Here is a 25663-nt window from a genome sequence, read left to right on the forward strand (position 1 = left end):
CAATTATTTGTAATGCAGTATAATGGTGAGTCGAAATCAGTGAAATTTGCCAATTTTTAGGGATATTGGACATATATGGATGCATGCAATAAGTGTGTGTAGCACTCAACAATATAATATGTTACGTCTGCCTACTACTGAATTCTTCTTCACTCCCATTAATAGGTAATTGCTTACTTCTTCTGAATGACAATTTTTCAGACTAGTAATGTTTTACATTTTTCTGTAGTAATACACACACACACACACACACACACACACACACACACACACACACACACACACACACACACACACACACACACACACACACACACACACACACACACACACACACACACACACCTATACAGCCACACAGGAAGTGCAGCAGTAGCTCGACTTTGCATCACCAAGATGCTTATGACCTAGGAAGTACTGTAGCTCATACAATTGCTAACCCATTTGGATATTGATGTACACAAAAAATAAGCAAATCAACTATTATTTGTGTAATTTAAGAATTACAGGGTTGAAAGCATATACAACCAGGATGGCCAGACTTCTCTATGGCTATTTAAGGTAATGTTTAATTGCAATGGGAATGTTCGTATGAGTTATCTCACAACTCTGCACCCGTCTGCAGTTCCTGTAACAGGGGAAATTCACACTGGCTCATTTTTCCTTATAGAAGTATATTTGTGATTCCAGGTTAGTGAAGAACATGCATATGAGACAGCCATTGGCAATAATGAATCAGAAAACATTTAAGAAGTCTAACAATGAGCAATAGTTATTTTGTAGTTTTCTTATCCAGTAAGGCTTGATGGCTCCTTTTAATTCCATGTAATAGCTTTATTTGTATATGTCCAGAAGTCTGTGAACAGAAAGGGAAACATTTGTATTTTGATATAGCACTTACACCCAAAGAGATGGCTTTCTTCAGGTCTAGTTTTTCAAGCAAACTAACAACATTATTTATACTCTAACACTGTGGTTGAATGACTAGGTAAAGGTACTTCAGAGCTTGTTGATTGGTCATTGTACAGGTGCTTGGGTTGTATTAATTGGTTATCAATTATCTCATTGTGACTTGAGTTAAGGAGGAGTATGTGTGGGAATTAAAGACAGAAAATCTATTAAGGCATCCTTAAAATTTAATTTGAATAGTGGTTCAAAGAGCTTGTTGTGATTGGAGTTAAGGAGGGATGCATGGGTGGGAAATGGAGACCATAGTCTTTCAAGATATCTTTAACAGTTAATTGATACTGGGGTTGCATCTTACATAAACTGATTGCAGGTTACATTTCCACAGAGTCAATTAAGTTGTATGTGTGTTGGGCAGGAGAGGAGCGCTTGTGGAGTCAGGCTGCCTAGTACTGTTACCGATTGCAGCAGAGTGTAGAAATGTTAATTTTAATACATATTTACTAAAATTAACCAGGTATTCCAAATGTCATATCTATTTGAATATGTTTTTTGTGAAAATGTGGATTGTATAAGGAATGCTTCAAGACTGTACTTTCCGCTGGAATAATGCATTACACTCTAAAACAAATCAGACATATTTTCACTAAATGCCTTTGTCACATCACGGAAAGAACTGTGACAGGTATATAAAAACTGCCAAAAATCACATGAGAATAAAATTAAATGTAAAGACTTTAAACTTGATTGATGCAGTTGAATCTTCTTGTCCATCTTGAACTATGTGTGTAAACAGTACCATAAAGATGTCCAATTGTTTATGGGCAGTATGCATTACTAGTACAGTTCGTTGTGGCCCTGCCTCCTTAGTAGAAGTATGCTTTTGATAGAACAGATGCCAGTAAGACTTGGGGGAGGGTAGTATGCTCTTAGTCTGATTCCTTCTTTTCAGTGATGGCATTGGTGCGACCCTAAAATGGGTTGTTCTCAGTCCTTTCCACTACTTGAAAAGTGAACCCGTCATTGTTGCATTCTTGTCCATGTCTGCCCAGTGGATTGTAGAGATCCTGAAGTTTTATGCTGGAGAGATGAATAGACAGTCTTTTCTTTAGGGTTGATTGTTTTCACAATATAGAAGGCCTTGCATCTGGAGCAGTTAGCCCAATAGACCACTTAGTCCCAATTACAATTGTCCTGTATGGTACTAAAGAACTTCCTTTTTGTGTGTTGGTGTTGTAAAAATGTTTTTTTTTTCTGCTTGTAAAACCACATATCTACAGCATTTTCATTCACGGGAGACGGTGCCTGCTTTAGAGTAGTCCGTGGGGGATCTCCAGTGTTCTTGAGCCAGTTTCTAAAATTAGTTTGTTACTGTTTTTAAAAAAGTTTGGTCTAGTGCCACAGGTCTTAGAAGTGGAGCAATGCCCATATATGAGAATGCACCATTTATTCTAGAGAATGTCTTTGATAGTGTTAGTGCCCTTGGTGTATGTTAGTACCTCTATCTCATTTTTTTTTCAGTGTTTGGGTCCCTGAAAATGCTCCTTCAGTAAATCACATATTCTGCCTATCTAAATCTGTCCTAGCCTCATGAGTTTTATTTGTAACTCTACAACATACTGTATTTGTCTTTGCAAAGCATCTAGTTTATGAAACCATAGACTTCAGAAGTAATTAATGTCATGTGTGTGCATTTGTTTTGCCATCTGATGTACAGTGAAATGCTGTGGTTTGTCTTGCCTCTATGTGACTGTAGAAGACTGCAGTCAGGCGTGATTGTGAATGATTAAGTGGCTTTTCCATAGTGTTGCATAACATGGCTGACTAAGAAAGGAGGCACTTAGTAAAAGCATTTAAATACTAGGAGTAAGCAACAAAAGTTTGCATTAAAAGCACACAAGTGGAAAAGCTTTTTAGAGACCCCAGGCTTGCCAGCTCTAGACTGTGAGATATGTGATGTATGTGTACAATGAAAGAAGTAAATAGCATGGTTATTGTGGTTAGTTCAAATGTGACTTCCATATGTGTTGATTCACAAGACAAGACATTTGTGTGTGCATATTCACCAAACTAACAGAACCACAAGCAGCCTTACTGCATGAAGTCCAAAGGAAATTTTCAACTTGGTTTATTAACAAGCACGTTCTCCAATTTCCTCAGACTAGTAAACCTCATGTAATACATTTATATATTTATTTACAGTTTGATAACTATGTAAGGGATCTGATCTACTAATCCTTTTCAGTCACAACATGGAAAAAATGCATGATAATATGTACAATAGAAGGTTTTGCAGAGTGCATCCGCTGTAACACTGTAAGAAACATTTACATAAGTATACATTGCTCAGATGAAAGTACATAAACGTAGAAAATCAAACATTAGTAGTTAGTAGCATAGTAATTATATTATATAGATTAATAATATTAAAAGTATGCATATAATAAACTTAATTATATAGATTAATGTTTAAAATATGTATATAGTAAGATTGATTGTATAGATATGTACATTTAGGAGTGAAGTTTCTTTTTCAGTAGCTGTATATAAGTAAGTTATTGTAATGAAATGCACGAAGATGCCAAACAGGAACAAACGGATGAGCCACTCCACAGTAAAAAAATGCACCTATTCAGGCCAAATTCAATAAAACCAATTCTGGACTTTATTGAACAAAATAAAATAATAAAAAAAATATATATATATATATATATATATATATATATATATATATATATATATATCTATATATATATATATCTATATATATATATATATATATATATATATATATATATATATATATATATATATACATATATATATATATATAGAGAGAGAGAGAGAGAGATAGATATGGAGTTTGACTAAGGAGCAGTGATTAGCCAGTGTCTCAAAATTGGGTGCATTTAGATTTATTTTCTAAATAATGATTCTAATTTCTTTCAGTGTTTACAAAGTATTGTAACTTTTTATTACATTAGGAAGTTGGTTCCATGTGGGATGTCCTAGTCTAGAGAAGGCTTTTTCTCCAGTGGTTAGTATAAATCTTGGTTGTACAAGTGTGCATGCATTATCTTCACTGCTTCTAAGATGGTTCCACCTGCACCTTTTGTAATTATTTATTTACTGAAATTACTGAACTTAAAATAAGGAATGCAAACATTAGAATTAAGGACAGGAACTCTTGTACATCCAGGTTTGTGGTTTACCTCATCATTTGCCTGTCTTGTGAGGCATTTTATGTGGGTAGAACCACTAGAGAGTTGAATAAAAGAATTTATGAGCATTAGTATGCTATTAACATCAAAGATGAGAGAAATGCTCTAAGTAAACATTACAATCAAGGCAACTGTCTAGGAACGTTTAAAGTTGTTGTTTTAGAGCAGATTAAAAATTATTAGAACTCTTTTGATGCTAAAGAAGAGCTTGATTGGAAAGAGTATGTGTGGCAAATAAGACTAGATTCCTGCCATCTGGCTGGATTAAATGACAAAGAAAATTTTAAAATTTATTTGAAAAGGAAGAACCTTAGGCACTAATTAAGTCATGTGATGTTTAATTACTATGTAAAGGGTTTGTTTAAAATGTTTCTTTCAGTCTGAAGAAGTCCTGTGGAAGGACGAAAGCGCTTACTGAATGTTCTAATAAAGAATTTCTTCGTTTTTGAGCCATTTTATTTTATTGTTTGTTTTATTTACGGCCAGTGTTTTTTCCGGTTTTACTTGTTAACTTTTAATAGTTTGATATTACATTCTTAATATTGTCACAAAAGTGAATTTTGCTTCTTTTTTGCAGTCTTATTATTGGTATTATGTAGAACTATTTTGTGTACAATTGCAATTAATTACTTTAAGTTAAAAGACATGTAATAATAAACTCGTCTGCAAGTATAATTTTAATGTTGCATGTTTTTATTTAGTATTTAATAATGTTAGATGATCCATTTATTTTTTCCAGTCTGTGTTTGTTTTATACTAAATTTCATTTAAACTCTAGTGGCATATTTTGAAAATCAGCAGTAATCCACAACTGCACTGCCAACAATGAAGCTGCATGACAATTTTTCTTATAAAGTGCTTTCATTCCATCTTAATTGAGACTTCATTAGAATATAGTTATCAATAAAATCAACATTTACTTGTGGAGATATAGTAAAGCATGCGACTTACAACAGCCTGTCAGAACTAGTATAAAGCTTTTATCTTGTCTGTAAGTTAAAAAAAAAGCAATACAAAATTGATTGTGGCATTTGAAAAGGTTGCTACCAGCAGTAAGTCCTTATCACCATTACTGGTAACCACTTCTGATTCAGAGACAGCTCTACCACAGTGGGGTGCAGGGCACTGAAAATGCTAATGGCATTCTGAGGGAGTGGCATATGCTAATCACCCATATGTTCTCCCCAGAAATGTCTGCAGTAAGGCATTTACTCTGCTGAGCCATTCACAGAATCACTCAGCTCTGTAAGTTACCATGGCCAGCCAAGTTTATTAACTCAGGCCAAAGTTTGCATTCACCTATTAGTGCCAGTGGGATGATCACATTATTTTGTAGGAGTGTGTGTGTGTGTGTGTGTGTGTGTGTGTGTGTGTGTGTGTGTGTGTGTGTGTGTGTGTGTGTGTGCAGGTGAATGGATAAGTGTGTCGTGAGTGTGATCAGAGGAGGGGGGCACTGTGTGTGTGTGTGTGTGTGTATTTATACACGTGTGTACTCGTGTGCATAATTTATAGTATGTATGTGTGTTTGTATGAGCCATGGGGACTGTCATACCACTAAACTTCCCTGGAATAATGAGCAAATCCTGCAATATTGGGGGGTGGGGATACTACACACCAGGGAAATGTCAGGCATAAAACATGTGAGGGTAATATTAGATTCCAGAGACACTCATTAACTATTAACATATATATATTTATATATATATATATATATATATATATATATATATATATATATATATATATACATATATATGTGTGTGTGTGTGTGTATAGCCCTGCACCATTGACAGGAAGATCAGCTGTTTAGAAATTGCTTTCAGTCACTTAAAAAATAAATAAAAGAGCAGGAAGGTGGGAACTCTTTGAGCCCATACCCTTGGCTCAGGGAGCACCTAATTAACGGCAGTGTAGTGATCTCCTTGAATTAGCTGCTTTTGTTTGTGTATCTACTTTTTTAGTGTTAAGAATTACAAAAATCTAATGGTTGGTATTGTTGACTGTAATGATCCGACAGTTACAAAGTCAATGACGTCCTGCAAACATAGCTCTCAACCTACTATCCCCAAAATGAGGAGCACTAGCCCTCATAATGTGGACCAAATGGGCAAAATGTGGAACACATAGTAATAGTTTACTAACAACATCAACTAGGAAGGTCATAGGATGGTTAAAGTATGCTGGTTTTACTTATAAAGAAGATCCTTTACTGAATTAATATGATTCATTTCTATTTACAATGGATTTCACTTAAAAAAATTCCTAACACTGAATGTGTGACAGGGTCTTTCAATGTGGAACTTTGAGGAACTTCGAGGAACGTGAACTTTTTAAGACCCCAAATGAGATACGTTCATCGTAATGAGGTACACTTGAGAGGTATGCCTGCAAAATCAGGGACACTTCAAAGGGATGGGCATGTGGGGCACTGCAGCCCCTTAGCAGCCATGCTGAAGATGTCCGAACACTGGAGGACACCAGGGAGAATTTTTTTTTTAAATGTTCATCTGGATTGCTTAAAAAGTTAATAGAGTAACGGATTTAGCCTGAAGATTCATTTTCTGAACAGTAAAAAGAAAGAAGCTCTAATGTCCCAGATTACTGACTGAATGTAAATATTCATTAATTTACATGCGTGATGGGAAAAATAAGTGGATACATAGGGTTATTCTGTCATCTCAGGGACAGGAAAGGTGTGTGTGTGTGTGTGTGTGTGTGTGTGTGTGTGTGTGTGTGTGTGTGTGTGTGTTCATGCATGTGTGCGTGTGTATATGCATGTGAGTGTGCTTCTGTGTCTTGTCTGTCTGTGTGCGAGAATGACTGAGGGGGACCTCTGTGCCAATACAATACATGGGCTGCTAATGGTGTTTACCACAGGAAAGTGCTGAACAGTACTAGTGGTAACATCAACCATTCAGAGATGCAAATTAGTTGATAATGAAGTCTGTCATTGTGGCTAATGTGTCTGTGAATCACATTTTCTGCAGTCACAGAAACAGTTCCTTTTGGCAGCAGGTCTTTCTGAATCCCATAGTAGTGAGTGTGATAAATTTGAGCACAGTACCTTTAGGATCAGAATCAGAAGGACAACCATTACACTAAACAAAGTAACTTGATTAAACTCTAGTTTAAAAGATTTTAATTATAATGTAGACTTGGTGTTAGCACAGCCATTTAAAAGCAACTATATATTTTAGGAAAATTGTTTCGCTTTGGTGCTGTGAAAGCACGTTATGGAATATTTACACATGGTGGTGCTGCTGACTATGTAGGTATACAAAAGACTGAGACCTCATGATGAATATCAAATGTATAATTTATTTCATGTTATGTAGTTGTTGACTGTACAAACAGAAACCTCAGTTGCTGTATTTAGCAAGTTTTTATACCAAGGGAGCATCTGATCTTCACTTAAAATAATAAACAGTAGTTATTTTTTTCGCCTCCTTGCCAACTGACTATCCAGTCATGGCTACTGCCCATTTTTTACCCATCATGCAGACAAGAGCAATCTGTGGTGCAGCCATTACTCATGCAGCCATGAGAAGTGCACTTACTATGGCCTAAACCTCACCATGGAGGCTGACATGAGTACCTGCATCATGATGGGAGCATCCCATGTGCCCCTCTTGTTGATGTGCACACTCCCAAACACATGCACCAGGATGGAGACTCTCACTGGCTTAGGATTTCCATGCCCACATCCCTGCCGCTAAAGCTATTCTTGTTATATAAATTTCCTAAATTTCCCTTTACATGGTAGCAATCTTTTTACCAGGATGACCAACTCCTTCTGCCTGGATGGTTGAGCCAACATAACGCGCTTGTCCTCATGCTCCATTATCCAGCTCTTTCAACACCTGTGCTATTCATCAAACTTGAATCATTTTGGTTGCAGTCAGGACATTATCGTCGTAAACCGCAAAGCTGCGCTAAACAGCAGCTCATTTAAAATAGAAGCAGTTTGCATTTTTGGCAGAATTTTTATCTATTAAAAAACATGGCAATTTTCTTTTCTAGTATGAAGTGGAACAGACCTTTTATAAATCGCCAGAGTCACACATGTAAGTATCATATTATGAAACAGAAGTGTTTCATTTTTGTCTAATCAGATATCTTTAATCATCAGCTGTTAACATGTCGCAAATTAATTTTGCTGATTTTGACACAGTATGCCTACATTGTGCTTAAGGTGACTTTGTGGGTGCTCAAGGACTCTCTCTCTCTGTTTCTCTCTCATAAATATGTGTGTGTGTGTGTGTGTGTGTGTGTGTGTGTGTGTGTGTGTGTGTGTGTGTGTGTGTGTGTGTGTGTGTGTTTGTGTGTGTGTGTGTGTGGGTTCATGTTGGAAGGTGACAAACAGGAATAAGGTGGAGTGAAGGGCCATGACCCCCTGGCCTCCATCAAGGGATTGGGAAGGTTATGTGTACTCAGGGACACACTAGTCCATGTGATCTCTATGTTGGAGACTGGAGAAATGACCATTAATGCTTTACAGGGATGGGCAAGGCTGGTTATAGGGAATGTCTGTTGGGGAAGTAAGGGGACATCCTACGTGGCCAGCCTACTACATATTCCACCCCAGCACTTTACCAAGTTCATGCAGAGGACAGAGCCACAAAAGTAACAACAATGGTTGAACTAACACAAATGGCTGTCTGATTGATGGCCCGTCTTGAACAGCCTTCATCCTGTGATGTGGAATGAAGGAGACCATTGACTAGAATCACGCTAATGATCAACAGACAGCAGGAACAAAGAGTGAGAAATAAATGTTAGATGCAATGCCTTGTGTATTTTTCATGTATTTTCCAGTGAAGTACAGTGTAAGCATTGTACAGAACACTACACACACACACACACACAGTCTGATCATTCCATTCTATGTGTCCTCTGTAAGTGGAGTGTTTTTAGTGTTTTTGCCTGTTTACTAATATCAAATATTGCTGTGAATGGTGGTTCTGTTGCTGCAATTGTTCCTTTTAGCAAGTGAAGGTCTACCTGTCATTCCCAAACAAATGAGCATTACGTGTTGTAGTGCTGTAGTGTATTAACTGTCAGTAGCTTAAACAGGTTCTTGATTTGTATCCCATCTTGGCAGGAGTCTGTAAGGAAATGGTATTTTGAAAAAGCCTTGAATATTTTATATACTGCAATCTAATTATGTCTTCTGCCTGGGTGTATTTAATAAAATTGTGGTTCATAAGTAACGTAAGCAGATGTGGGGTGATGCATGTCATTTTTTAATAGAGTACAATGTAGAACTGGTATGTAACACTACATTTTTGCAAATATAGTACTTTTTCGGTTGAGGAACTCAATAGAATGAAACTCAGTTATGAAGAGTCCAGTTAGTTTCTAAAAATGGACTATAGTGTTGTAATGCACATTCTATTTTTGTTTGTTTTTTTGATATATTTTCAATCTCTATTTCAAATATACCACTGAACACAGGACTTAGCAGGGGAGGGAAAGCTTTTCATGCAGAGGGGAAAATGAGTCCCATTTGGGCATATCTGAAGTCAAAACTATTCCACTTTCAGTTGCTTAAAAGTGGTGCTTTTGATTTTTAATAATGGACTGAATCTTTTTTATTGTACTGTCCAGTGCACTGTACTTGCAGTTGAAGTCTGTATAGGCATTGCTATATTTCGACTTTTTTCTTCTCATCTTTATTCCTTCATTTGATCTGTTATTTGATATGTGATTCATGTGTAAAGCATGTACAGGTGTAGTAACAGCAACCGATTTAAAAGCTACTGATTAAAGTTATTATATTTTAAATGAAATGTAGTCACACCTGCCTCAGTATATGGAGGTCTGAAGAGGGAGCCTATTCATACTTGATTTAGGAAAACCTTCTTTGATACTGTTATGCAGGAGCTACATATTGACAGTTTCTCCGTTCTTATTGATTTGCTTTTCTGTCCTGTTGTCCTACATTCCGCACTACAGCTGCCATTCCCTTCACCACCTAAGTGTTATCCACTGTGTAAAAAAGAAAGAGCAACCGGGGAAAACCAGAAAAATGGCTTTATTGACGCAGATAAGCACTTTTGTCCAATAAATGTAGACTTCATCAGACAAAAAGTACCAGAAAATCAAGCGCCCTTTTAAACTCCCTGCCAAACACGTAATCACAAAACAAGGAAAATAAATTTAAAAGGGCACAGCCCTATTAAATAATGTCACTATAAATGAATGAATAAAAATAAAAAATATGTAAACACAGTCATATCAAACATCAATGTAAAATAAAATCATCTGTCGTAAACTCTCATTTTCATCCAACAAGAGATACTAATAAACTCATTAAGACCTGGAGGAGCTGTGGCATTCAAGAACATCTGCCACCAAAGTTCCTTTTGCTCCAACAAAATAGATCAGGGAAAGCCTCTTGGGTTAGGTACCACCTTTTCCAATATAGAAAAAATAAAACCATGATCACTACACTTGACTGATGTTTATATAGGGCATTAGTACTTTTATGTTTTTCATGTCATAAACATATTCATAAATTCTTTGTTTTAATTTTCTTTGTTTTGCTGATATAAAGTACTGGGCATTGGTGACACAGGGCAATATAAATAAAACCTTGAGTATTACAGTTATATTGGCCATTAAATTTAAATTTTCTGCCACATATAAAAACACTATTACTAGCTTTAATGTACTGGCATTGGTTACACATCCCACATTTATACATCTTGCCTGAGGTCCCAGGTACTGAATGTGAAATACCATCAAAATAATTCTTAAAACTAAACCCACGCGTAGAAACAATTTTATGGTGGGCACTTAGCCTTTCATATATATCATCACAGAAGCCAGACAGTGTTGTGCACAGGGACCATCTTCTCATGGGCCTCTGTTGGGAGTGTACTTGGTTCCTTCCTCGGCGATGGTATGAGCTGTGCTTAAAAGACCTTTGCTTAGCCTCCAGCTTCACTCTTTTCTTTTTGATCTCACTTTTCTTGCAGTGACATCAGAGTGCACATACACAACTGTTTTCCTTTATTTGTATATGCACAGGTCTGCATATCATGTTACTGATTATCGGGTCTTAACCAAGTGCTATTGGCTAACAAACTGTCCTTTTTCCAATTAAAAAATATGTTAATTCTGGTTCTCAGTTTTCACTAGTAGACTGACTGTAAACAAGTCTGCTAACTCCTCAGGGCTCCTGAGTCACCCCTGGATAGGAGCACCTGTGCTTTGTGCTGCTGTCTGGTTTACAAATTACAAAAGAATCACTGGTAGTAAGCCCAAGCATCTATTCTGTTAATTACAGGTACTGTGTATTCTGATTTGATAAAATATGCCCGGGGAAATTCAGATTTAAAGGATGATAAACTCCAGTTAATATGAGCTTGCATAGAATATATATTGTTGACATTACTGAATATAAGCTGCCAGAGGCATTAAATACAACCTTTTAGGATGAACTTGAAGAACAGGTGGTTTGCTTTTTATTGGGCAATGGCATTTTATGAATACAAAACAGGGTCGCTGTGCAATATGACTAATTACAAAACTGTTATCACATTTTACGTTCCTTTAAATCATCATTAATGGCCTGATGTACATGTGCTGTGCACCTCTAAATCTCATCATGATGTTAGCTCCCCTGTAGCAATACATTGTTTTGGCCAGCAGTCCAAGTTCTTGATTTGTATCCCATCTTGGCAGGAGTATGTAAGCAAATGGTATTTTGAAAAAGCCTTGAATGTTTTATATACTGCAATCTAATTATGTCTTCTGCCTGGGTGTATTTAATAAAATTGTGGTTCATAAGTAACTTTAGCAGATGTGGTGTGATGCATGTCATTTTTTAATAGAGTACAATGTAGAACTGGTATGTAACACTACCAGTGTGGCAGAGCACTTACAGTATGTTAAAAAAGCAGTAATGAAGAAATGGCTGATCATTGTTATACTCTTTATGCAGGAAAAGTGGCTATTCAGAAGGAGACTTTGCAGCAGTACCATAACAGGGATACCTGGTTCCAGGTACAACATGTTGATGCTGACTCAGAAGTGCAGGTGAGAAGCATGCTTACGAACTAAAATAGATGCTTGGGCTAAGTACTGTGACTGACTTAAATGTGATAGCTTCTTACCCTTTTTAATTGGAATACTTTATTTTTGTATCAGTGGTTCAACATGATGTGACAAAAATAAATAAGTAACTTAGCAACCTGAATTTTAGTATGTTGTGTTTACTTTGTGGCAAAGGGAGATAGTAAGCCTCTCCAGTCTGCAGTGTAACTGTTTATAATGTTGTACCTGCCCTTTATTCCCTTGTTCCCCTTCACCCCCTATAAACTTGTCCCTTGCTATCTTGAACGCCTCCATGAATTCCTTCTCTTCCATCTATTTGTCTCATTTTGTTTTATTACAAGGTAAGACTTTTTTCATTTTTGGCAGTGTGCTTTTCAGCATTTAAATATGAAATTCATGTTTTGCATGTTTTTTAATCAATAGATGATAGTTATGCTATTAAAATGAAATGTATTATGCGCTGACTTTTTTGGGAGGGGATTTTGATTTGGTGTCTATGGATTTACATTTTGGTGGTGATGTAGCTGTGTTTTTGCTGAGAGAGTAAGTGCTGCTGCTTGTTTGAGAAAAGGGGTTAGTTTCTTTGACTTGCCAATACCTTTTGAGTAGTTTTCTAAGCAGTTTATTGTCTGAATTTTTGTTTATCATGTACTAGCCAGGAATAGTTTCACTGTTTAGTGTAAGGTACCATGGCTGTGAGTTCTACAAGGGAATCATCTAGGACCCCTTATTGTATTCCTGTTGTTAAAGTGAAAACATTAGGCCTGGTTCAGAAATGTTGCTAAAGACAGTCTCTGTGACCTGTTGTAAATGAAGCATTCTGTGGGAGCAGTCTGTTCTCATTAGCTATGTGCTTTACCTTCCAGAAATGTCTGAGGTTAGCATAAATCTCAACATCCCTAATTTTTTCTCAAAAATTAGCTGTGTCCCTCCTAAAATTGGTAATTTTGGAAGAAATGCCAGTGGATTACACTTAATAAATAATGATTGTAATTAGAGTTACAGGTGTAGACAGGCCAGGTTAGGGTTAGTGAGAAATGTTGTTAGTTGATATGGGAAGGAACATTACACAGGGAAAATGGATTATAAGGAATCGTTATTCACCTAATGAAGATGACAAAAGTTTATCTGTATACTTCTTTAGAGTCTGACAAGAAGTTATTACTCCATCCTAGTTTAGTATACCAGCAAGGGATGTTAATGTTATGCTTTATGAGCACAAGGGTAGGATGCTTGGCAAAAAGGAATGGCATAAGCAGTGTCAGATGGTGGTGAAATCATGGATATCTGATGGGGAATGGATGGATGTTTGGAGAGAATTTTACCCTAAGGATTTTGCCCAAAGTTTTTTTTAGAGATTTAACTTAACAAGGGGGTAGAATTGATCTTATCTTTGTCCCCAGACTTTTTGTATACAAGGTCCAATCAAATTAGGCTCTCTGATCACTCCACACTCACCCTACATGGAAGAAACTACCCGGAGAATTAGGAACTTGAGATGGGCTCATTTTAAACTCTGTCAAGGGCAAAAGTTTACTTAGGTCTATTGTAAAGCATTTATTAGCTAGGAATACACAGCAGTTGAGAGTTATGTGGTAAGGGATTTAAATAATCACTCAGCTGCATAAGATACCTTGGTCACGTGTCTTAATTAACATAGCCAAAAGCATGCATTCACCAGATCATGTTAGAGGTAAGTGACTAGACATTTAGTGTACAGGTAGTGGTCTGGAGTATGTGTACATGTGTGACTGCATATATGAGTCTGTGAAAGGGGAGAAGCATCCTCAGAAGTGTATGTGGGTGTGTGTTTGTGTGTGTGTTTCTCTACCTGGGTTATCAGAGTAGGAACAGTTAGTTAAGGGGTAGGCAGGGATGGTATGTGTGCTTGTGGGTGAATGGGTGAGTAGAACCACAGCTGCGATTGAATGAGGGAGGCTGCACACATGTGTGCATGTCTGTCTGTCTGTGGGGGGGATCTGTCAGACCTTCACTTGCCCTTTGACAATGAGCTAGTCCTGCAGGAGGGGAACACTAGACAACAAGGTGTCTCTATATATCATGCCTTAAAGATGCTTAAAACTAAACTATCATTAACAGCATGAAAGACATGGGGTAGGCATGGCAACTAGGGTTAGCTATTTGTATTGTGCCTTTAAAGCACTGACAAAGAAAACAGGGCAACATTTGCAGTACTAAAGATGTGAAATGGGGGAGCACTAGACACCAGGGATAACTCTTTATATTGTGCCTTAAAAGCACTTTCAAAACCTCAAACTATGTACACTACTCAACTGCACTTGGCTATGTGCACTCCTCAGCCACACTTGGGTATGTGCACTCTTCAGCCACATTTGGGTATGTGCACTCCTCAGCCACACTCAGGTATGTGCAGTCCTCAGCCACACTCAGGTATGTACAGTCCTCAGTCACACACGGGTATGTGCAGTCCTCAGCCACGCTCGGGTATGTGGAGTCCTCAGCCATGCTTGGGTATGTGGAGTCCTCAGCCACGCTTGGGTATGTGCAGTCCTCAGCCACGCTCGGGTATGTGCAGTCCTCAGCCACGCTCTGGTGTGTGTACTCCTCAGCCACACTTGGGTATGTGCACTCCTCAGCCACGCTCGAGTATGTGCACTCCACAGCCATGCTTGGGTATGTGCACTCCTTAGCCACGCTCGCATGTGTGCACTCCTCAGCCGCACTCTGGTATGTGCTTTCCTCAACCACACTTGGGTATGTGCACTTCTCAGCCACACTCTGGTATTAATTGCTGAGTCAGCTGTCTGCACCATCACTAGACATCTGCGGTCCTTACATATTACCTTAGTACGTTGATAAAAAAATAAAGTAAAGGGGGGGAATTCAAACTCTGCACCCTTGACAAAGGGAACAGGAGCCTTAGCCCTCTATGCTAACTAAGGAGTTTGTATAAGGGGAGATTTTTATTTTTTTCATGAAAAGGCATATGGAACTCTAACGTATGGCATTATTCACTCATTGTAAGTGTCTGAGTTACAATACACAGGACATATATAAGAGACAAGAGCAGGAACAGTCTGTAAAATTGGTGATTGTTGAGAGGAATGGCAGTGTGCTGTGTTGAGGGAGGCTCTGGGACAAAGCTGGAAGAAATGCTAGACAGCATCAGGGAGAATTTTAAAGCATTACTTAATAAAAAAGTTAATAGAGCAACAGGTCTCACTTCATGATGCACTTGAGGAGTATTAAGAAGAATGAAACTTTAAACTCTGGCATTTTTGGCTGACTGTAAGGATCTGTGATTTATGAGGCAGGGGCAAAACTAAGAAGATACTTCAAGAACATTCTTTGCACTAAGAGACAGGTAAGAGGTATGTCGGGGTATGTCTGGAGGTTGAACAAGTGGGGAAGCCCGTGGCAGTGTAATACATGGGCTGCTAGTGCTGATTACCTCCGGAAAGTGCTGATTTGCCCTTGTGTGAGTTAAAGGAAAACAACAGGATATTAAAGCAGATTCCCCAACCTGCTGACTCTTCCAGTCCCTGTTCTTTGATAAAGCTTAAAAAAGTCACCCTTGCAGCTTTAAAAAAATAACCCACTCAACTGTTTTCCCTGTTCTGCTTCCTAGCTTTCTATACTGTTTTTGTTTCACTTTGCAAACCAACTTGAAAAACCTGTAGCTGGCTCTGAAATTATGATGTCACATCTGCCATCTGCTCTTGCTCTAGCTATCGGGATGTTTCCTCTCCCAAGTGATGTAATCCTTGCCTAATTTGCATGCTGTATAGAAGAGCCAGCGTTCCTCCCACATTGTGATGTCAGACCTGCCTTACCCAGCCCACTCAACCTAATAAAATCCATGTGGTGTGTGGAACTCCTTTTCATTGTATGTGTATCCTGTCAACTGCATTTGTTTGAGGGACGACTGAAAAGTTTGGATTGCCTGCATTTTCGTCTGCATTTTTTGCTTCATTGGTAAGATAAGTCTTCCTAGTGAATTCAAAATGTAATTCTACACACAGCCCCTGTTTGAATGCACTTAGTCCTATTTTGTGCTGCCTGATATAGTTTATGACTTTCTTCTGAACAGGAATACTCTCTTCCTCCCTATGAGGATTCTGCTGCTGAAGAATCTATCCCTTCAGCCTCTCCTCCTGAGGATTATTCTTTTGGGGAAACCCTGTTTACCATGAGGGAGCACTTCCACTGGGAGAGCCAAGACTACTCAGAATCTAAGAAAAGGCTCAGAGACTTTCCTTTACTACCTCAGCACAGGCCTCTTGCTATCCCCCCTGTTTTAGACATTGTAGATGATGTATTTTCTCCTGACTCTTTACCCCCTGCACCTGTTAAGCCAGACAGATACTACAGGGTTCCAGATTCACATAAATTTCTTTATAAAAACCCTGCTGCTGACCCAGAAACTATTTCTCAGGGTCCCAAAGGGGTCATGGCTTCCACTGCAACAAACCCTATCCCCTCTGATAGGGATTCAAGGGCACTGGACAGATGGGGAAAAAGGTTTACACTTCTGCTACCGTGGCTGAGAGGGCTTTAAATTGTCAATTTCATATGCTTAAATATCAGCAATACTTAATGTCACTGCTTAAACAGAAAATATTAACAAATTCTGAATGTGCAGAAAACAAGGAAATGCAGGATTTATTGCATGCAACTGAACAAGTGGGAAGGCATACTTTGCAATGTGGTTTTGATTCTCTGGAGGCCTCTTGCAGGGCCGCTGTTACGAGTTCTGTCATTAGGAGGCATGCTTGGTTAAAGGAACAGAATCTGCCTGATCATGTTAAAGCAAAATTATTAGACGCTCCATTGCAGCATGATACTTTGGTGTTAAAGCAGAGGAGGTGTTGAAGAAAATGGAGGACAAAACAAAGTCCATACAGACAGTTAAGGATTTCTTACAGGTGCAGCCACCCAGATTTAGCAGGAACTGGCCCACAAAGAATTGGCCCTTTCTGGTGTCAGACAGGCCACAAAGAGGCAGATACAGATGCCCCAGAGGCAGATCCCAGCCCCAAGGCTCATACAGATCTAAACAATGGGGTACTTCTACCTCCAAAAGCGGAGAAGACAAATCACAGCTATACAGGAAACAGTCCCAATGACTTAACTCTGCCAGCACCAAGCACTTATCTTTTGGCAACCCCCTTAGGGGGAAAACTAGCACTTTTTTCACAAAATTGGCACATGATCACCCAGGACAAATGGGTCTTGAATATAGTGTCTCAGGGCTACAGGTTCCACTTTCACACCCTGCCAAGGGCAAAAGGTATGCCAGACCTGCCATACAATCAATGGGCAGAAGCACAAAAGCAAGTTTCATCCCTCATGGACATGAGGGCCATTCAGCGAGTACCACAGCAAGAGCAGGGACAAGGATTTTACTCAAGACTTTTCTTGATACCCAGAAAGGACAAAGCCTGGAGACTAATACTGGACCTGTCTATTCTAAACACATTTCTGGACGTTCCAAAATTCAAAATGTTGACTCTGCAGCAGCTTCTGCTCATGCTGGGCAAGAAGGCTTGGCTTGTAACTTTGGACCTAAAAGAGGCATACCTGCATGTCCCAATCAGACAATCTTGCAGAAGATACCTCAGATTCACAGCTGGCTCAATGCACTACCAATTCTCTGCACTGCCCTTTTGCTTATCTACTGCGCCCAGGGTCTTCACAAAATGCCTGGCACCAGTAATTGCATTTTGCAGACAAAGAGGAATTCAAATATATCCTTACTTGGACAACTGCCTTATTCAAGCAGAGAACAAGGACATTCTACTAAAGCATCTGGCGTTTGTAAAAAGATTACTAATTTGCCTAGGGTACACAGTAAACGAAAATAAATCAAAACTAGTACCCTCTCAAGAGATAATATTCCTGGGTGCAAGCTTAAATACAACTGCCCAGATGGCTTATCTCACGCTAGACAAACAAAGGCAACTGACTTCTTACTTCAAAATGTTGGCAACAAAGACCCAGTTATCTGCAAGAAAAATTCTGCAGTCTTTGGGCTTCATGGCATCCTGCATCCTGCTAGTTCCATATGCCAGACTGCATATGAGGAAGCTACAGTGGTATCTAAAAAGTGTTTGGACTCAACATTGCCACAGCCTGGAAACATTAATTACTCTCATTCCCTGCCTGCAACAGGAGTTTCAATGGTGGGCATAGGCCTGTCACCACAACAAGGGACAGCCATTCACTTTACCCACAGCCAGGCAGACACTAACAACAGATGCATCAGATTACGCCTGGGGCGCCCACATGGCAGAAAAATGTATTCAGGGCACATGGCCCACAAGCCAGATGCATCTTCATATCAATCAAAAAGAGATGCTAGCTGTTCAGAATGCCCTGACAGCTTTCAAGGATCTACTCCATCCAGGACAACTACTGATAAGGATGGACAATACTACAGTCATGTGGTACATAAACAAGCAGGGAGGCACACATTCCTAACCCCTCTGCAGACAAGCCATGACTTTGTGGGACACAGCATTGACTTATCAAGTTCACCTGCAAGCACAATTCCTGCCAGGAAAGATAAATACTCTGGCAGACAAACTAAGCAGAAACCTCATGGATCCCCACAAGTGGAAACTGGATCCACAATTCTTCAGCATGATAACAAGGAAATGGGGATGCCCAGACATAGATCTGTTTGCCTCCCCTCACAACTGCCAACTACAGAGATTCTGCACAAACACTTATCACAAGCAAGCATGGAAAGTGGATGCCTTATCCTTCAGCTGGAAAAACCTAACAGTATATGCCTTTCCTCCACTGCCTCTCCTCCCCAAGGTACTCCTAAAGGTCAGACAAGAGAAGCCAAAAATGATACTGGCCATGCCAGCACTGGTACCCAATCCTAAAGAATTTGTCTCAACGTCCAGCCTGGACATTGTCTCAAATTCCTCTCTTACTGACCCAACAAAACAATCAGATCCTGCACAGCCAACTCAGGACCTTAAATCTGGCAGCATGGCAGATAATGTAGCCATTCAGAACACTCCTCTCTCCAAAGCTGTGATGGATGTTATTTTGGAGGCCAGGAGGCCCAGTACCAGAAAATCTTATTCAGAAAAATGGAAGAGATTCTGTGCTTGGAACCAGGCACAAGGAATTGACAGGTTTGTTGCAAACATTCCTCAGATTTTACAATACTTAACTGAGATGCTGGACAGAGGCCTATCCTTTTCATCAATTAAGATCCATGCCTCTGCCATTTCAGCCCATTACAACACAGAACCACCTATCTTTTCTCATTCTTTAATAAGGCAGTACTTCAGAGGGGCCAAAAACATAAGACATCCAAGGAGAGCACCAATACCTGCATGGGACCTCAATTATGTCTTGGAAAAACTCATACTGCCTCCTTTTGAGCCAACCTCAACAGCTGATATAAAATTCTTATCCTGGAAAACAGCTCTGCTCCTAGCAATAACCTCTGCAAGATGAGTCTCGGAGTTACAGGCACTAATGGCTGTGGAACCTTTTATCATTTTCCATCCAGACAGGGTTTCTCTGAGGACAAACCCAACATTTATGCCTAAGGTGGTGTCCAGTGTGGCCCTTAACCAAATCATTCACTTGCCTACCTTTTATCCAAACCAACAGAACAAGGGTGAGAGACTTCTGCATTCTTTGGACATACACAGACAGCTACACTTCTACTTGGACAGAACTACAGCTTTCAGAAAGACTGAGCAACTTTTAGTGGCATATGCTGCAGGATCACAAGGAAAGGCTATCTCAAAACAGACTATTTACAAATGGATAGGCCATTGCATTAGTTTCTGCTATTCACAACATGGCAAATCAGTGCCTAAGGACATTAGGCTACATTCAACCAGAGCAGCAGCCTTCCTCAGAGGAGTACCAACCAAAGACATCTTAGAGGCTGGAACTTGGAGTTCGGTGCACACCTTTACAAAGCACTACCACTTACCTCTCTACTCTAAATCCAGAGCAGGCTTTGCCACTGCAGTTCTGCAGGGCCTCATAGCCTCTCCTAATCCTATTTAGCCCTAGCCACCCATCCTCAGCTTTGGGATTCAACCCAAGAGTAATGACTGCAACAGTGAAACACGATCAACATAGTACAGTTGTGTACCTACCATAAATGTAGATGTTCGAGTGTATTCACTGTTGCAGTCCAGGTTACCCTCCCACCATCCCCCTTTCTTTTGCTGGATCTTATCTGTACTTCTCTATTCTATACAACCTATGTGGTGTATTTGCTTGTAGATGAAGGAAATGGTTACCTTAGTGCATGCATGTTTATTGGCATAATTTTTAGTCTACCCTTTTGGAGGCACCTGACATCTGGGCCAAGAAAAACTGAAGAAAATGGCGTCGGCTGCATCTTTTATACCCCTGGCACACTGATGTCAGGGAAGAGGTGACAGCAACCAACGCCAGACCAAGACTTTGGAATTCAGGCCAACAGCAAGTAGCCTGCCAGCAGGATAACCCAAGAGTAATGACTGCAACAGTGAATACACTCAAACATCTACATTTATGGTAGGTACTTTCTGCTGAGTCAGCGTAGCAGGAGTATTCATTATGAATGGAGAATACTATATAATTTCATCAGCGGCACCCATTTGTTTCCACTTATATGTATTATTAGCATTGATATTTTGCAATAACACTGGTCTTGTACGAACTGACTGTTCGCTCAGGTTTGCTAGATTGTCTTACTGTAACATATCAGTAGCTTTAGTGGTGTTAATTGTACCATGCCAGATTTTTCAGTTATGGACATTGGAATTGCTTTATCAGCATAGGCAGTATGATTAGTGATGTGTGTGAATGCAAGCAAGGGGAAGTGTGTGTGTGTGTGTGTGTGTGTGTGTGTGTGTGTGTGTGTGTGTGTGTGTGTGTGTGTGTGTGTGTGTGTGTGTGTGTGTGAATGCAAGCAAGGGGCAAGTGTGTGTGTGCGTGTGTGTGTTTGTGAATGCGAACAAGGGGCAAGTGTGTGTGTGTGTGTGTGTGTGTGTGTGTGTGTGTGTGTGTGTGTGTGTGTGTGTGTGTGTGTGTGTGTGAATGCAAGCATTTGGCAAATGTGTGTGTGTGTGTGTGTGTGTGTGTGTGTGTGTGTGTGTGTGTGTGTGTGAATGCAAGCAAGAGGCAAGTGTGTGTGTGTGTGTGTGTGTGTGTGTGTGTGTGTGTGTGTGTGTGTGTGTGTGTGTGTGTGTGTGTGTGTGAGAATGCAAGCAAGGGCAAGTGTGTGTGTGTGTGTGTGAATGCAAGCAAGGGGCAAGTGTGTGTGTGTGTGTGTGTGTGTGTGTGTGTGTGTGTGTGTGTGTGTGTGTGTGTGTGTGTGTGTGTGTGTGTGTGAATGCAAGCAAGGGGCAAGTGTGTGTGTGTGTGTGAATGCAAGCAAGGGGCAAGTATGTGTGTGTGAGAATGCAAGCAAGGTGTGTGTGTGTGTGTGTGTGTGTGTGTGTGTGTGTGTGTGTGTGTGTGTGTGTGTGTGTGTGAATGCTTACTAAGCTGGGTGTGAGAATGCAAGCAAGGGGCAAGTGTGTGTGTGTGTGTGTGTGTGTGTGTGTGTGTGTGTGTGTGTGTGTGTGTGTGTGTGTGAATGCTTACTAAGCTGGACATTAATCCCTACGTCACTCGATGGGTTGCCAACTGGCTTACTGACAGAACCCATGCTGTAAAAGTAGCCCACTCCAAATCCAGCTTCTGACAAGTCAGAGTACCTCAAGGGTCAGTCCTGGGACTGCTCTTGTTTGGCATCTACTTCTCTGAAGTACAGGCCAACACTAAGGGATTCTGGCTAACAAAGTCCACAGATTACTGCAAACTGGGAGCCATTATTGAATCCCCAAATGTTCTGGATACTCTAGAAAAGGGCCTTACAGAAACAGATGCTTGGTGCCAGAGCCATGGGCTCAAGCTCAGTGCCAAGAAATGTATAGTTATCCTCTTTGGGAAAAAACATGTACCCATTCTGGGACATGCTACACTTAAAGAAATCCCAATCCCTTAGAGCTACACGCTCCAGGGATGTAAACCTTGTCATCACAATAAACAAATGCTGGATGGATAGGTTCCTTTCTCAGAGACTGCCCAGACTCTGGAATAGACTGCCCATACATGTCAAGCAGACCGCCTCTTTGGCCCTTTTCAAACGGAACATTGACGATTGGATGGGAGAAAGAAATTAACCCCAGGGATCACGTCACTTACCCTGCTAGACAGCGGTCCAGGGTAGAAAATAGTGTGGAAGTAATAGCCAGGGAATTGTTATGGCTAGGCTTGTATAAGCCCTAGGGCCGATAGCCTAGTACAAACCTATGAACCTATAGTTAACAGACTGCTATCAGAAGGAAGAAGCCCTTGGGTCATTTTAGCTGTTGCCAAACAAACTTTGTGTCTGTGTGATAAGGGGCAAGTGTGTGCACATCTGTGTGATAAGGGGCAAGTGTGTGCACGTTTGTGTGATAAAGGGCACTCTGCCAGTATCTGCTGAATTTTACAAAACCACTTTATCTCTAAAGCTGTCCCAGCACAATCTGGTAGTTAGATATAACTTTAAATAAACTATACTGGCATGTTCTTCATATACTGAATTGATCAAGTCCGTTTTGTGATTTATGATTTAGTGTTGAATTGTCACTTAATTCCATTAGGTACTGGTGTGCCTTTGCTGGGTAATTTTTCCCTGTGGTTGTGGAACTGTGTAGTTATAAAGACAGGAAGAATTTGATTGTTCTCAGGTGGTGTGGGCATGGTTGCTTAACCCGCCCCTCAAAACCGTAACACCTTTAGTTTTGCAGCCATGTTTGGATGGATTTGGATCAGGGTGATTGCAGTTTATAGGTCTCCTTTTTGCTGGGATTTATGTAAGACCCCTAAAGTGGGAAGGATGAAAGTTTAAAAATAAAACATCTTTCATGAAAGGTCTGAGGTGGAAGACTGTGCATGTGGTTATGCTGATAAGAACTGGAAATTCCTGTGTTAACACTAATGTACAGTAGACAGTTTATTGGACTGTGCTGTAGAAGCTGAATCTGTGGACAGGTTTACTGGCTGTGTAAAGTAGGGCTCACTAGTGTTGGATTAAAGTACTTTAATAATGTTGTAGGTGGAAAACTGTTCAATGGGTGCATTTCATGCACAATTTGTATGGAGCGGCTTGATGTGTAAGATCTGTGTAGGCATGTGTTTCTGTTTCTGATGTCTGCACAGCCAAAGTACATAATTACTCATGCATTCCTCGGACGAAGCCTGGGGTCATTCTTGGTGTTGCCAAAACAAACCTGTGGTTAGGTGTGTGAAAGGGTGAGTGTGTGAGCTGAGTGAGTGTGGTGTGTGAGCTGAGTGAGTGTGGTGTGTGAGTTGCGTGAGTGCATGTGGGGGGTGAGTGAGGGTGGGTGAGTGAGGGTGGTGTGTGGGTGGGTGAGTGAGTGTGGTGTGTGGGTGGGTGAATGTGGGGAGTGAGTGTGGGTGAGGGTGAGTGAGTGTGGGTGAGGGTGAGTGAGTGTGTGTGGTGAGTGAGTGTGTGTGGGTGAGCGAGTGTGGTGGGTGAGCGAGTGGGTGAGTGTGGTGAGTGGGTGAGTGGGGTGATTGGGTGTGGGTGAGTGTGGTGGGTGGTGAGTGAGTGAGTGTAGTGAGTGGGTGTGGGTGAGTCAGTGTGGGTGGGTGAGTGAGCGGTTGAATGTGGGTGAGCGGTTGAGTGTGGGTGAGTGTGGTGGGTGGGTGAGTGAGTGGTTGAGTGTGGTTGGGTGAGTTGAATGTGGGTGGGTGAGCTGAATGTGGGTGAATGAGTGAGGGTGGTGAGTGTGGGTGGGTGAGTGAGTGTGGTGAGGGTGGTGGGTGGGAAGTGAGTGTGGGTGAGTGAATGTGGGTGAGGGTGAGTGTGGTGAGTGTGGGTGGTGGGTGAGTGTGGATGAGTGAGTTGAGTGTGGGTGAGCGTGAGTGAGTGTGGTGAGTGAAGTGTCTGAGTGAGAGTGAGTGGTGAGTATGGTGAGTGAGTGGTGAGTGTGGTGAGTGAGTGGTGAGTGTGGTGAGTGAGTGTGGTGGGTGAGTGAGTGAGTTGAGTGTGGGTGAGTGTGGTGAAGTGAGTGGGTGAGTGTGGTGAGGTGAGTGGGTAAGTGTGGGTGAGTCTCATTTTTGGATGTAATTTCTAAATTTTGTAAACTTTGTTTTTGTATTGTCATATTGCTTTACATTGCCCTACCAATATGTGACAAATTACAGGCAGAAGCACAGTAACAGCTGCAAAAACTAAGAGCATAAATTTGCAATAAGCATGCGTATACATTAATTGCACGTTTTTACATAAGAAGCAGATGTCTGTCACAATTAATCGACAACACTACATCAGATTACAAGAAGTATGCAATACCGTAATTTTTTAAATTATGTCTTAAAAAAGCATGTTGGTGCTGTCATGCAAGTCTGTGAAATATTTCATGTTTATAGTGTTATTTGTTAGCTATTTAACCAAATGGGAAGGAAAAATAAGTGGGAGTTTGATGCTTTGCAAAATGGTGATTATTCCCAGTGCTATGTAGCTTGGTTCTAAATTTGACAGGAGGAGTGCAACAAAAAAAGTTTCCTACTGTAAGGAGGGAAAGGCTGACAAGAAAACAGTACATTACTCTGGTCACCTGCTGTGAACTGTCAATCACATGCAGACAATGGGTCAAATTACCCTTAGCTCTTTGACAGCTAGGGAAGGTAGGTGTGAAGTGGGAGGGGAGATGCCTTGAAGAACTAGATTTCAGCCTTCACAAAAGAAAGCAAGTTAGCATTTCTAAGAAACAAAAGCAATAAAATGCACTTTTGAGTTCCATTCTGTAGCATTTGCACTGCTTGTGTTTGAATTAGTCATTGAAAAAGGCAGGGGCGTCTCGTGGCATAGGGCTGCCGGACTGCAGCCCCCTCAAAAATAAAAAAGCAAGAAAAACAAATGAAAAATAAAAAAAAATATTTTTTTAAATTTCGCGCATGCGCATAGACCGAGTCCCGACTTATCGGTCTATGCGCATGCTCAAGGCAGCCCGGAGTTTGTGTATGGTGCTTGTGCTTTACTGGAGTGTGTGTGTGTGTGAAAATGCCCCAGGTGCTTATGGTGGTGTGGTAGGGAATGCCTCAGGCTTGAACCCTGTACCCTGTATGCAGGTGTTAAAGACTTGAGTTCCCTACCCACCACCATTTGTAAAAAAATTTCAGATTTTTACCTCATATTCGATCTGATCTGTTCCTCATAATATCTGTGGTTTGTAAATGTTGCAATGCTTGATATTTGATGGTGTAGTAGTAGCATTGTTGCCTCACAGCTGTAGGTTCTTGGGTTTGATTCTTGGCTGGGGTTCCTTCTTTGTGGGGTCTGTATCTTCTCCCTGTGTTTGTGTGGGTTTGCTTTTGTGCCCTCCCATGTTACAAAGACATGTCTGCATTATTTCTTCCTGGGCCTCTGCTGAAAATTGTTTATTTGTTCCAAGTCAGACTGT

General features: G+C 40.4%; 1 protein-coding gene across 2 annotated transcripts in view; it reads left to right on the plus strand.

The window, feature by feature from the left end:
- The window catches only part of RASA3 (RAS p21 protein activator 3), a 1807402-nt gene that overhangs the window by 1017475 nt on the left and 764264 nt on the right, over positions 1–25663 (plus strand). For both annotated transcript variants that reach the window (XM_044071113.1, XM_044071114.1), the window contains exon 4: positions 12076–12170. In XM_044071113.1, the coding sequence (XP_043927048.1) occupies positions 12076–12170 (95 nt within the window). The remainder of the gene's footprint in view (positions 1–12075; positions 12171–25663) is intronic.

Source organism: Protopterus annectens, chromosome 5.part0, assembly GCF_019279795.1.
Source record: "Protopterus annectens isolate FY-2018-M chromosome 5.part0, PAN1.0, whole genome shotgun sequence".
NCBI lineage: Eukaryota > Metazoa > Chordata > Ceratodontiformes > Protopteridae > Protopterus > Protopterus annectens.